At 47.8% G+C, this 14,406-nt stretch overlaps 1 protein-coding gene across 3 annotated transcripts in view; it reads right to left on the bottom strand.

The window, feature by feature from the left end:
• The window catches only part of GRAMD1B (GRAM domain containing 1B), a 284,969-nt gene that overhangs the window by 19,276 nt on the left and 251,287 nt on the right, over positions 1 to 14,406 (bottom strand). For all 3 annotated transcript variants that reach the window (XM_039496098.1, XM_039496099.1, XM_039496101.1), the window contains 8 exons: positions 9,761 to 9,845; positions 8,390 to 8,493; positions 8,123 to 8,218; positions 7,141 to 7,221; positions 4,235 to 4,350; positions 3,494 to 3,650; positions 819 to 1,005; positions 312 to 455 (listed from right to left, as the gene is read on the bottom strand). In XM_039496098.1, coding sequence (XP_039352032.1) covers positions 312 to 455; positions 819 to 1,005; positions 3,494 to 3,650; positions 4,235 to 4,350; positions 7,141 to 7,221; positions 8,123 to 8,218; positions 8,390 to 8,493; positions 9,761 to 9,845 — 970 coding nt within the window. The remainder of the gene's footprint in view (positions 1 to 311; positions 456 to 818; positions 1,006 to 3,493; positions 3,651 to 4,234; positions 4,351 to 7,140; positions 7,222 to 8,122; positions 8,219 to 8,389; positions 8,494 to 9,760; positions 9,846 to 14,406) is intronic.

The raw sequence follows: 14,406 nt of genomic DNA, 5'->3' as shown, positions 1-14,406 counted from the left end.
AGAGATGTTTTCTACTGGGAACCTGGTGCCTGGAGCTGGGTGTGTGATCAAGGGTGGGCTGAGCTTAAATGGGGCCTGCAACTTCCAAAGACTTCAGGACTCCCACTGGTACCCCCAGCCCAGCCAGCATCACCCTCCAGGTACACTTGTGGCAGCAACAGCATTACCCTAAGTTGTGCCTCTAAGCTGCGCACTCCAGACCAACACGCAGAGGCCCCCTTCTGCATTGCCCTTAGCACCTAGTGCTCAGAGAACGCTGCCTGAATCAGTTGCTGGGCATGGGGCATGTGCTAGGATGGTGCATGGCTCACCGGAGAACCGACGCTGTTCCATGAAATCCCTCTGGAACTGGGAGTCAGTGAAGAGCAGGTCATACAGTTTGTCCACGCTGAAACTGAACACCTCATTCATGTACTGCCGGCCATTCAGATCCTCGTAAAAGGCCTGAACTTCCCCTGCAGGCAGACAGAGAGAGGTGAGAATGCTGCTGGCCTCCACGCTCAAGGACTCCCCTTTTGCGGTGCCAGGACTGTACCATTTACAGTCTGGGAAAGGAAAAGAGCCCAAAGGAGACACAGCTGGTTCCCTTTCTTTTAATGCCCCCAGGGCAACGACTGTAATAGTAGTAGTGTAATTCACCCCATGGAGTTATTTCATTGTTACCCTTTCATCTGGCCCATGATGCTGAATTGCTGAAGACTTTGAGGATCCAGTAAAGGAGGGTAACACAGTATCCCCACAATACCTCCAATTGGGAAAGATAGCACCAGGGCATCCTGGGACACCACAGGACAGCCATACCCACTATCACTGCCCACCTTCATCATGGGTCTCCGACGAGTCGCTGAGCTCCGTTGGAATGTCCTCGTTGTCGTTGAAGTCCAGGGAAGGGGAGTTCACCGGGGCGATGATCTCGATCTTATCTCCAATGATGTTTTCAAGGGTGAGTTCCTTCTCAAGGGGACTCTCCACCAACTCCTCCTCCTCCGGAAGCATCCCGTCAAACTGGGACGGGGCAGAGTGCAAGAAAGGCAATCAGGACGCCACCACAGACAGCTATGTGATGTGATTTTGACACACACACCCCTTATCAGTTAAAATTCCCACTGGCATAGCTCTTTCTCTGACTCACTCACACACACACACACACACACACACACACACACACACTCTCTCTCTCTCTCTCTCTCTCTCTCTCTCTCTCTCAAAGACTAGAGCACAGAGGAAAAGCAGTCCTCCAGGTTGGGGCTGAGCAATGGGCCAACCACCTATCCTCATAAAAAAGGTTAAATTATAGAAGCACAACAAGGTAGCCATTCCTGCAAACAGCATGATAGACAAAGATGGGGAGCCATGCTCCTGCCCTAAGTGACATCGGATGGTGAGGGAAAGATTCACATTAGGGCTGTCAAGCAGTTAAAAAAAATAATCACAATTAATTGTGCTATTAAACAATAATAGAATACCATTTATTTAAATATTTTTAGATGTTTTCTACATTTTCAAATATATTGATTTCAATTACAACACAGAATAAAACGTGTACTGTGCTCACTTTACATTTATTTTTGATTGCAAGTATTTGCACTGTAAAAAAACAAAAGAAATGGTATTTTTCAGTTCAGCTATTATATGTACCATAGTGCAATCTCTATCATGAAAGTTGAACTTACAAATGTAGAATTATGTAAAAAAGAAAACTGTATTCAAAGGAATGGCTGTATTCAAAGGAATGCAGGAATGGCTACCTTGTTGTGCTCTAAAATTTTAGAGCCTGCAAGTCCACTCAGTCCTACTTCTTGCTCAGCCAATCACTCGGACAAACAAGTTTGTTTACATTTGCAGGAGATAATGCTTCCTGCTTCTTGTTTACGTCACCTGAAAGTGAGACCAGGCAGTCTCATTGCACTGTTGTTGCTGGCATCGGAAGATATTTACGTGTCAGATGTGCTAAAGATTCATATGTCCCTTCATGCTTCAGTCACCATGCCAGAGGACATGCATCCATGCTGATGACCGGTTCTGTTTGATAACAATCCAAATCAGTGCAGATCGAGGAATGTTCATTTTCATTATGAAAGTCAGATGCCACCAGCAGAAGGCTGAGTTTCTTTTTTGGAGGTTAGGGTTCTGTAGTTTCCATATCAGAGTGTTGCTCTTTTAAGACTTCTGAAAGCATGCTCCACACCTCGTCCCTCTCAAATTTTGGAAGGCACTTCAGATTCTTAAACCTTGGATCAAGTGCAGTATCTATCCTTAGAAATCTCATATTGGTATCTTTTTTGTGAAAAAATCAGTTTTGTGAAATCTGCAGTGAAAGTGTTCTTAAAATGAACAACATGTGCTGGGTCATCATCTGAGACTGCTATAACATGAAATATATGACAGAATGCGGGTAAAACAGAGCAGGGGACATACAATTCTCCCCCCAAGGAGTTCAGTCACAAAGTTAATTAATGCATCATTTTTTTAACGAGTGTCATCAGCATGGAAGCATGTCCTCTGGAATGGTGGCCGAAGCATGAAGGGGCATACGCCTGTTTAGCATATCTGGCATGTAAATACTTCGCAATACTGGCTACAAACATGTCATGCAAATGCCTGTTCTCACTTTCTGGTGACACTGTAAATAAGAAGAGGGCAGTATTATCTCCTGCAAATGTAAACAACAACAAAAATCTACATTTGTAAGTTGCTCTTTCACGACAAAGATTGCACTACAGTACTTGTATGCGGTGAATTGAAAAATACTGTTTCTTTTGCTATCATTTTTACAGTGCAAATATTTGTAATAAAAATAATATGCATTTTGATTTCAATTATAACACAGAATATATATGAAAATATAGAAAAACATCCAAAATATTTAATAAATTACAATTTGTATTCTATTGTTTAACAGTGTGATTAAAACTGTGATTAATCACGATTAATGTTTTGAGTTAATCGTGTGCGTTAACTGCGATTAATCAACAGCCCTAATTTGATATATTTATTTTTAATACACACAGGGACCAATTTTTCCAGGTCTGAACACCTGCAGCTCCCCTTGACGTCAACAACAGCTGGGGCTGCTCAACACCTCTAGAAATCAGGCTAACGCTCAGTGTGCATGTGTGTACTGTTAGATCACATATTCCCAAAGACCTTTTTATATTTCAGTTAAGGCTGAGCACATACATAAGGATATAAAATATATACATACATATATATATCTATATCTATCTCACATCCAAGTTGCAATTATCCTCAAACAAGCACTACAAACCCAGGAAATTCAGAGTTGAGATTAAAGCCCAGCAAAATCCAAACTTGTCAAGGTATGGAAACGTGCAGCGAGGCCACCTCAATCACCTTAACTCTGCCTCTAAGTCACAGCCTGTCTTTCCTTCCGCTTATCTGTATGCTCCTGGCCTCTGGTCTGCAATCAGATTTGGGATGGGGTAGGGGAAGGAGACACATACTCTCACTCCTGTAATGAGGAGACACATACTGAAGTTGGCGCTTCACTGCTCCCTGTGGAAGTCAACGTGCTGGCGGTGATGGACTTCTTGGGCAGCAGAGGACTAGCTTCAGGTTTGGCCTCCATGCTGCTCTTGGAGGAGCTGTCGTTCACTTCATTTTCTTCTACAGGGATCTCCTCGCAGTAGCTGTAAATCCAGAGAGAACACGCCAGTCTTTAACTCTGTATTTCCCTAGCTCTGGCCGGGACTGGAGATGGGAAACGTTGGAATAAGGATGTTCTCATGGTATTTCCAGCCTGAGCGGAAGCAGAAATGACTGGGAACCTTGTGGGAACAGACTTTTCCCAACATGGTTCCAGTCCCCAACATTTCAGGTGCTTATACAAATTATCAAGAGGTTTTGATATCTTCTGTCAGGATAATGAATTGGCTTGTGTGCAACACCATGCCCTCACCGCAGTGGTTGGCTCCAGTCAGTGTAACAGCCTGCTACTTGCTAACAGAGCTACTACTCCTTTAACTCAAATAGCAGGGCACTGTGCTTTCAGTGCTCAAGGTCCATTGACACCTGTGGTACTGGTACAGATACAGGTGCATGATAAGCATCTGAAGCATGAGGTGCTCAGTCCAGACCTCCAGCGTGATCCCACAATTCCTTGCAAGCTGACTTCAATGGTAGTTGGAGGCATGCAAGGGATCGGGGCCCTAATTTCCTGAGGACATCACCAGCATTCACAATTCTTCATCACAAGCTAGTTTCACTCACTCACCCCATAGTGTTGAAATCATCATCAGGAGGCACATAGTCTTCATCATCGCTGGTCAGCCCCAGTTCATTCCCGTAACACTGGTGGACGAAGTGCCAGAGCTCCTTTGGACACAGGGGCTATGGAGGAGGGGGGAAAGGATAAGACCATGCACCTTCCATCTGAGAATCCCAGACACTAATTAATTCATCTCGCTTAGCACTTACACAGCACTTCACACCTTCCATGTGCCACCCTAACAATGACTGACTCATCCTCACCACACCCATGTTTGACTCACCCAAGGTGTCACAGCTGTGAATAGAACCAAGGACACTTATTCCTCTTCTCCAACCATTAGGTAACACTCCCGCCCAGTGAATGTCAGAGCCCAGGAAAAGCCTGGCATAAACATGCAGTGATACAGGTCAGGCCTATGGGGGTCTCAGCCTTAGGGGAACTAGTGGAAGTTTCTGTCCATGCCCTAAGGCAGGGAACTGTTGTTGGGTGTTACAGTTTCCTAGAAAGCTGCTGACCTCTCTCTTTCTCTCTATATTTACCGATTTAAAGCCATTTCTTTCATTTTCAGAGGAGGGCTAATTTCCTGCCTGGGAGCTGAAGTGAGAGTTCAGTAATCTAGCTCGCAGTGGCCTAGCGTCTTCTCTCTCAGGGCCAAAAGCTTGTGACAGTCTGTTCCTGGCAATGAACCTCATGGATGCTGGGAAATTGTTTGCTACAATGAGCCTGCCACAAAGCTCACTGGGTGAGCGGAGACTGTGGGTATACATATTCCCACATAGAGAAATTGCCCTGGATTAGAGACCACCCTGGTATAGCTGCCACACCATTACCATGCAAGCTTTTGCTGTCAGCTCAAGTTCTGTCCTAGACAGCTCTGGGTGACCCCCTTGATTTCCTATACAACAGCCTCATGGCTCTTCAGATGCCTGGGAAGTAGGAGAGGAAGCACCAGGATGAGGATAGCCCTGGAGCAGCTTGGAGAAGGAGACCTGCTTACGAATCTCCCTGCATATCCCCAGGGTGTTGTATAAATATCATCAGTCATGGTCGTTCTGCTCCTTTAGGAAGCTCTTCCCTCCTTCATGTGTGTTTTTACTCTCTTGCGCTGCCACCGCTCCTCCCATTTATGTGCCTCCCACTGACGCGATACAAAGGACCTCTGGGTTTTCTGACAAGTTTGTTTGTTGTTTGTTTTTTTTAAATAGAGGCTGCCCACATTTTCCTGCTACAGGTAAAGCCATTAAACAAAACAAAACAAAACAAAAAACGGATGTGGCTTTGAGGAGACAGAGATATTTTCCCCTGGGGCTTTAAACTGAGAAGACTAGCGTTACTGTGAAGAGATGGACTCGTGGCATTATTGTGAAAACACCATATAGGTCACTAGTTAGAAAGAGAAACAAAATTACCAGGAAGCTCAATCTTCAAAGCCTAGCCCTTTGAGGATCAGCTGATCAGAATGTGACAACATCTTCCAACTATGCAGGGAAGAGGCAGCAGAACTTGTGATGTAGAGGTTTTGGGGGACAATAAAGGGATGGTTTGTTTCCAACAGGAAATAAAATGACAAGCAAGAAGGATTTCTCACTAATTAAAAAAAAAAGAAGAAGAAGAAGAAGAAGAAGAAGAAGAAATCCCGTGAACCTTTCTGGAGTTGGTTGGTTTGCATTTTCCCCAGTTGTTGCTGTCTGTGACAAGGCAGGAAAATCTTAATCAAGGTTACAATGATTTAACCATGTCACGGTAATCGTCCAAATGATGGCAAGGCTCAAATGGGAAACAGATTTACCACAGGGAAATCTAATTCCATTTCATCCTCTGCCCATCTGCAGTCTATTAAATTCATATGTTTTATCAAGGGCACCTGGCTGGATTGCTTTCTTCTTTCTCCCTCCCCCTTCCCAACCTTGGGCCCTGAATTCGGGGAAAGAGAGCTTAAAGTATTTCCTGTCTTCACCGCTCCAAATCTCAGTTCCTGTTTGTTTCAAGCCTCAAACTAAGGATAGACTTTCTATATGAATTTAAATAAGGCTGTTTCATTCACAATGTTACACTGGTGATACATCTATGTATCACAGAGAGAAGTTTATCCTGCTACATATTAACAGTGCCTTGTCCTGAAATTGTCCTAAATGCTTTAGTCAACATTTCTAGTATGTTGTGAGCTCACACTCCTATGGCATTGCTGAGCACACCTCCATGTGCTGATAGCCCTATCTGTTCCACCCTGGACTCTCACTCCTGTAATGAGGATGGACGTACTGGTACAGGATGGAATCTGCAGGTCAAACCAGATACATTTGGGACTCCAGCTGCTGCAGAATAGGTGGGATACACTGGCACGTTTTGGAACCATACTCTTCCAGTATTACCCTACGCATCTTGCATCTTCTCCATTGCTCCCACATGCGCTGGGATGTCGTAGACTCATGCTCTGTCTCTGTCCCATCCTTGACTCTCCCTCCTGCACTGTGTGCCTGTTAAGCCCTTTGCCTACGTGGTCAGAGATTTCTGCTACACCCCGGGACTATTTTTGTGTGTGTGTGCGGGGGGGAGTTCATTTTAAATGACGGCCTCATGAAAACTATTGCTGGACCACACATGTATTCATACTGCAGCAGTGGCAAAAGAGGTGGGACACATTTTCAACAGAGGAGCTTTAATTTGTGTGCCGATATGCCTCTGCACAGAAGTAATTCTGTGAGTAACGGGGTAATTGCACTTGCTTGCACCTGATTTGCTTGCACAGATGTGTATTGACTGTACCTACAGGTTCATGTATATGATTAGCCACAAGCATTGCAGATTGCTGCATGGGTCTGATCTGGGGCAGCACACATCCAGCTAGCAGACTGCCCCAGCCAGGGAGCAGGGAGCACTGCTACATGCACGCAGGAAAGTTTCTGTACCTTTTCGAGGAGAGCATTCTGCCAGAGTCTGAACATCATCATGTACGTCCTATCTCGGGCGCCGAAGGAAGTGAAAAAGTGCTGAAAGGGCAGAGACAGAGAGAAAAAATGAGTGCCAGCGAAAGACAGAGGAACCTGATCTCAGCCTTCATGAGCAGAACACATGGAGAATCCATGAGCTTATTGAAACAACTGTTCAACTACTGAGCAAAGGGGGGATCTGCGCGTCACTTACCCAAGGCAACATGTTTGAGGACTTGATAAGTAGCCATTAACTTAGTAACCTACACTATGAGTCAAGAATTCATGTGCAGGGGGTTGTATCACCAGTGCCTTGGGTGAGAACATCTACCTGCTCCACAGGCTGTGTGCAATATCCCTGCTTTAAACCCAACCCCACGCTGGGCTCCGCTGATTATCTGCACATCACCCCTCTCCCCGAGGCACCAAACAAATGCAGTTTCATGTTTGAAATCCACATGGGGATTTGTGTTACATCCCTATATCCCCCTTCCCCAACACCACACCTCAACACTTTACATTTATTTATTTCTAGCTGAGGATCACAAATTGCTTTCAATTATGTCCCTCAGGTAAATATTAATATCCCCATTTTAGAGATGGGAAATCTGAGGCTCAGAGAGGGAAAGTGATTTGGCCAAGTGGCAGGGATTAGAACCCAGGAGCCATGATTTCCCAGTCCCCTTCCCTAATGCCATCCTTGCATAACCCTTTCCTCACACAACAATCCATTCGCTGTCCCTAGATCAGCCAGCCTTATATCTCAGGGTCTGGATGCTGTCCCTACATTACCCTCATGTCCCCAAAGCTCCACTTAGAGGTGTTCTCTGTGAACGCTGCATCTACCCAATGCCAACATCAGCGCTGACCCTACATTAGGTCTTTATACTACCCCAGCACCAGACTAACTCAGCACTCACCTTGTGCAGATTGGCCAGGAGTAGAGGGTTCTGGAACGTACCTTTTCAGTGTCAGTGCAAACTTGGATGGCGTTAGGAATGAGCCGTGCAGTTTTTTCCTTGGTCATGGAGCAGATATCCTTCAAACGGACTGTTAGCTATGGTCCGGGCCAGGGCACAAGGGAAAAGGGATGAGAGAGAGAGAAAGGGGATAAAGAGGTGAGTTAACGAAGAAGTCACGGCATGCCCAGAATGCTTTTGAGATGGGCAAGAAAGTGCTGATGCCCCTGGAAAGCACAAGCCTGATGGAGAAGTAAGAGGGTCTTTACCAGTGTTTCCCAGCGGAAGATGTTGCTGTAGAAGCAAATCCAGTTTTCGGAGAGGTAGAGGCGGCCTTGCAGGAGAATGTCTCTTTGAAGCGCACAAGAGTAATCTGTGGGTAGACACCAGAAGATAAGCAGGGAGCAGGACCACTGGCATATTGCTTGGGCTGGCAGGCCAGACAGAATCACAACTATGCCAAAACAAGTCCCAGAGCTGAGGCAGGAAAAATGGCTGTATTTTCCTTTCCACTGTTCAGTGTCATTATTCCTACCTCTGCCCGGCTGAACCATCCCAAGCAGCATTTCTCCCTCCTTAGAGTTTGCACCTTTCAGATAATAATAGGTGGTTCTCAGATCATCACTCACACACAGTACAAGTGAATGGATGCAGTGCGATGGGTAGCAGTTAAACCACTGCAGCACGGTGGCTTAATTGGGGGTGGGAGAAATGGGCACCATCATGTGAAGGGGGAACGCAGAGCAGGTGTGAAGAAGGGGCCTCACTAGAGAAGGTGGAGCAGAGTGACCGCTAAGATGTGTAACCCAAAATAAACAAGAAAAAGGCCCAGGCGGCAACTCTGGACCTCTCTCCTGACACACGTACGTGGAGCTGGATGGGAACTTGGCACAGCTGGGCCTCTTCAATGGCTTAAACTTTACCCATCTGTGATGCGGCCTTTGCTCTAACCCTCCTTTCCCCCACCCCTCCACACGCTACTCCTTGCCTGCTTATACTCAGCCCTTTCTTCTCCCCTTCCCTCAGATAACTCTCCCCTCCATCGGACAAGGATTGTTGTGGTAAGTAACATGAGTTAACAGCTGCAAACCAGCTCTCAGCTAACCCCTCGCCTGACTCACCAAGTGGGAAGGGGACTTTTCTCCAGGATCTCGAAGACATTAGGAACCAGATCCTCAGCCGGAGCCAATCAGTGTTGCTCTAGTGATGCCAGCAGAAAAAGGGCCATTTGCACCAGCTGAGGATCGGGCCCTACATATACAGGAGGCAGGCAACAGGCTTGTTCACTGCGGTATATCTACACTTACAGCTGCGTGCACTAGTATGGGTGTGAACAGCTGTGCGGAGGGTGAGGCACTGCTTAGGTGGGTAGAGTACAGGGGAGTCGGCCTCACCCCTGCCAGAGCCTTTCACTGCGGCATGGAGCTACACAGGGCAGCGGGGATGCAGCCGGCCTTTCACTGCAGTGTGGCGCTAACCACACCCTACACACCACTGCAAGTGTAGAGAAGGCCTCAGGGTGATCTCTTTCTAGAGGAAACGGACACATGCCCCTGCCCCTGAGCTTCCTACCGAAATGTCTGCCCACAGCCCAGCAGGGCACGGTGCAGAAGGGCTGGGAGGAGCCCAGCCAGTCTTACCGACTATGAGGCGCTCGGTGTCGGGAAGCTGTTTGAAGAGTTTCCTGAAGTCTTCGTTACGCTGTTTATACGTCGGACTCAACACCTGCAAATAACGGAGTGACCATGAAAGAGGGACTGGGAGTGGAGGGGAGAGAAAGACAAGGACATCAGGGCATGGTAGTGCAGGGAGGAGATTCGATGAATTTACAAAGCAGGAGACCTGGAGATGTTATCCCAGTGACACATCGAGGAGAAGATTGCGGGCTTAGTTTAGTAAGTGTGCAGAAGGCAGGAATAAAGGAGGAAGAGACCCTGACTTGTCAGAGAAGTGGGAGCAGCAAACAGAAGGGCTATGCCACTGCCTGCTCGGTGGCAGTGTGGAATAGAACAGCAGTGAAAGCTGCAGGGAAGCAATCATGGACTGCAGACTTTCCCAGCAGCAGGTGCTAGAGGAGCTCTGCAGGCGGTAGATCCCACTAGCTATTCCAGAAGGTAGCAATGCAGGGAATGGTACAGGAACCCCAGAGTCAGGTGCTTCCCCTGCAGGGAATGAGGCAGAAACACCGGCAGTGGGAGCTCATGGATACTGAAGTCTGGAGCCATCCCAGCGGGAGCTGCCAGTTTGAAGGCTGAACCGCAGCACACCCATGGCTGCCGACAGGTGTGGTGCCTGCACTCTGTGGGAGATAGGAGAGGCTGAGGGCTGCAAGTGGGGACTGTACACTGGCCCGAATGAAGACAATCAATGGCAGTTTTGCCATTGGCCTCAGCGAGACCCAGGAGCTGGCTCATCTCTCATGTTTACTAAACTTTAGAATGAATCCATCTCTGGAGCAGTAATCTTGGCCAAATGCAGCCTCCCCCACACCACACAATGCTGACTTCTGAGAACGGCTAAACTTCCCCTGCCAGTAGAGCCTGCAGAGAGCTATGAATGGAGGCAGGTAGAAATGCCAATGTAGCACATCTCTCCTCTAAGCGAGAATGCTCCCTTTTCCTTCTCCTGGAGCACAGCCCCATCTGTCTAATCCCTTTCCACCCCTGTGCTAGCTGGGCAACACTTTCCATAAATCACAAAGGCAGGTGAATGAAGGCAGAGCACAGGGAAGTCAGAAGCCACCTTCTGCTAGAGGAAAGGGAGGGAGAGGGAGCCAGGGAGATTACTTGCCATGTGTATTACAAAAGTCTTAGCACAGGAAGCAGTGAAGAAAAGAAATCATGCAGAAATCAGCCTCTCTTGTTCCCCTGAGAACGGTCTCACTAAGAATTTAGCAGCACCCCCTTTGCTTGATTAATAAGCCATTAATAGCTCTTCACTTCATCTAGCCCCTTCAGAGACAGTCTGTGGACCCAAAGATAGGTACTTTATTACAATGTCCCAGCCCTACATTGGACACAGAAACTGGCAGGTGTGCGGACTGGGAATTTACTCGCCAATATGCCAGTCTGAGCATCCAAACGTGGGCTCAGGGCTAGAGGTGGGCCCAGCGGAGGCGTTCCGGCCTGGACTCAAATGTCTCCCAAGCTCACGGTGGGGTGAGCTAGGAGAAGGGGTGCAATCAGAACTGAGGTTTTGGTTCAGCCCATTGGACAGATTGAGTTGAGCAGTAAACTCTGGATCTGGATCAGAACCTTCCCCTGCAATCAGGGACATTCCGATTCACGGTTTTGGCTCGGGACTCTGCGTGAAGGCTCCCATATTTAAAAACGGGACTCTCCAGAGTCTTCTGTTTGGCAGTGGGATCTAAGTGACAAAGAGAGGTGATACCAGAACTTCTGTGACACTGATAAACGAAGACACTCACGGCTGGAATTTCTTCTGATCCTGGGCTGTCATATTCTTGGGGTGAGCTCTTCAGCCCCCGCAGGTACCACAGCAACTCCTCATTCTCTTGACCCAGCATGGAGCCCCAGAGCACGCCACACTCCAACAAGCAATCCATGACACCCCCTCGATACCTTCGACCTCTCCGCCACCCTCCCCTTCTCCAGCTCACACTGCCACTTGCACTGGTTCAGAGTCAAAGCCAATGAAGACACAACAGCAGCAGCCTGCTTCTCTCCTCCTCGCATTCAGCTCTTCCGCCCCAGCAGTATCTGCAGCTCCAGAGAAGAATCGCTCTCCATGAGACTTTGAAAAAGTGGCTCATAAGGGGAACTCATCGGTCAGCACGACTTGTGCTCTTGTGGCTTCTCTCTCGCTGGTCCCCACTCGGAATATCCCTTAAAGGAGCACTGCAAAAGTGCCTTCAGCTGGAAGAGTCCAAGCAGGGCTGTAAGGGGGCAGCAGTGCCTTACAGACACGGTCCCAATTTCCACGGCTGCTCAGGACAAGCAGTCACTTACAGAGTCCAGCTCTCCAGGACCCCACAGTGTTAGCAGTAAATCACAGAGCTAGCCTCAATTTCTGAGGCTGCTCAGGACGCTGGTATGCAGCTCACCAATGCAGCCTGCTGATCGGAGAAGCAGTAACTTACTTCTCCAGTGCCTGCCTCAGGTTCTGCTCTCCCATCTGCTCTGAAAGGCAGCTTTGGTCTTTGTTATTTTTTCTCATGGACGGCGCGGGTGGGGAGATACTGAAATGACTTGCACATGCTTTAAGTTACTGGATCTGGGTAACTCTTGTCAGCCAATGCCCTGCAGTAACCCAGGCTCAGCCCTGCCTCCAACAGATGTTTCCTGTAATGGAAAGCTGTTGGACAGAGCTTGTGTTTAGGGGGAGGGGAAGGGAGGAGGAGAGCACAGCTATCATGAAATCAGCAACATGAGGGGAGACTGGACTGGTCTGGGAGCTTTGTTACCCCAAGATGCCTTTGAAAAACTGGCGCTCCTCCTTTTATTCAGTAACCTGGTCCACGTTTGCAAGGTAGGGTGAGGATTGCCTTCAAGCTCCGGCTGCTGGACTCTGAGGGTTTCAGGGGAGATCGGTTTAACCTTCTTCTGCAATCCACAGTGACAGCCCCCCTCACTACCCCTATCCCCCTTAAAGTGCAGAAATGCTCAAAGGAGGACATGCACAGGAAGGCTTCGGCAATATGGCACAGCGCCTGTTCAGAATGCAGGGTCACTGATGATGCTGATTCTGTGGGAGCTGGGCCACAGTGTATCCAGTAAAAGACTCAAAGAACTGGGTACAAGTACATCCAGAAAACCTCAGCTCTGGCAAAGCCAGAGGAACCAGAATAGGGCTTAATCCCAGGCACAGGGACTGTGACACACTGATGCAAAAGAGAGATTTCCTGAGGAGGCAGGCAAGCAGCTTTCCTTTGGTTCAGTAATCTCTCTCACCCCGGACACTCAAAAGTGGAATTGCTGAAGCTAGACTGGACACAGATGTATCTCTCTCAGCACAGCCAGGAAGGAAGCAATATACCCCATCTGCCAACAACAACAGAGGGGTCCCGTCTACAAACCAACACTACTATTTTCATCAGTGACAGCTGCAAACAATGCAGTCACTTTGCTCTGTGATGGGGGTCTAGTGCTGCAGACAACTGCAATGTAAGGGCTTTGATTGCTGTAATGAATGGAGCTGGTTGAGAAACTACTTCCAAAACCACCTGGAACGGCGTCAACTGATGTTTCTCTTCTCTTTGCACATCCACCCACTTCCTCTGCAAAGCAGGAGCAGCACATAGTGATAGCAAGAGCCAGGCAGAGGTGGTCATGCTAAACATTAACTCTACCACAAACACAGGGAGCTGGGACAGAATGACACCATAGGGGTGGTGGTGGGGGCAAGGACAGACGAGATGTTGGGGAAGGGGGTGGATTTCACATGGAGAAACCTCCCTGGCTTTGGCTGTTCAAACACAGACACAAATCCTCTGGCAGGAAATCCAAAGCAATCGATGCGGGAGGGAGAGGACAGGGAGGCTTGGCAAGGGATGGTCTGGGTTGTACTACACAGAAAACTGAAGAAGAACGTAAGAGACATTGAGAGGGAGTGGAGACAAAGGATGGACTTGGTCCTAGGTGTTCCGGGAAGGATGTGCACAGGTTTTGGGGTTGAAATGGACACCTATGACAAAAGTGGGCCAAATTCTCTGCTGGCACAAGTGGGCAAAACCGTTGTTGCCCCCATTAACATCAGCAAGGAACTTGGCCACATATTCTGCAAAATGTGTTCCAATGTCTTTGATTTGCCGGTGTTCGCAGCCTCTTTTGCGCTTTCCCCAAATATTCTAACCGAAGGAGTCTCCCGCCAGGAGCATACAGCCATTTTAAAAGAGAATGGCAGGAACGCTGAGCAATTTTCAAGTAATTATTGGGGAATTTTGGTGGCAAGTAAATTTTGAATTCCCAATCCCTAGACTAGGAAATGCCTGATTTCTAAGCCAGGTTAACAAAAGGAGTGCTTTGCTGGTATGGCTATACCAGTATATTACACCAGCAAAGCGATCCTAGTGTGGACACGGTTTATATGGGTAAAACTGGGCTTTTGCCAGTATAGCTTATTTCTACTCCCCCCCGAGCAAAACAAACTATCAGCAGAAGCATAGTTTTGCTGCTATAATTGTGTCTATGTTAGGGGCTTTGGCTTGCACAGCTACACTGGTCAGAGATCACACTTCTTCACACCCAAGTAACATAGGTGTGCCAGCAAACACTTGTAGAGTAGACCTGGCCTTTGTGCTAAGATCCTCCAATCAGAGAACAGACCA

Source organism: Mauremys reevesii, linkage group 12, assembly GCF_016161935.1.
Source record: "Mauremys reevesii isolate NIE-2019 linkage group 12, ASM1616193v1, whole genome shotgun sequence".
NCBI classification, from domain to species: domain Eukaryota; kingdom Metazoa; phylum Chordata; order Testudines; family Geoemydidae; genus Mauremys; species Mauremys reevesii.
The sequence above is the reverse complement of the archived record's forward strand: the minus strand, read 5'-3'. Positions and strand labels throughout refer to the sequence as shown.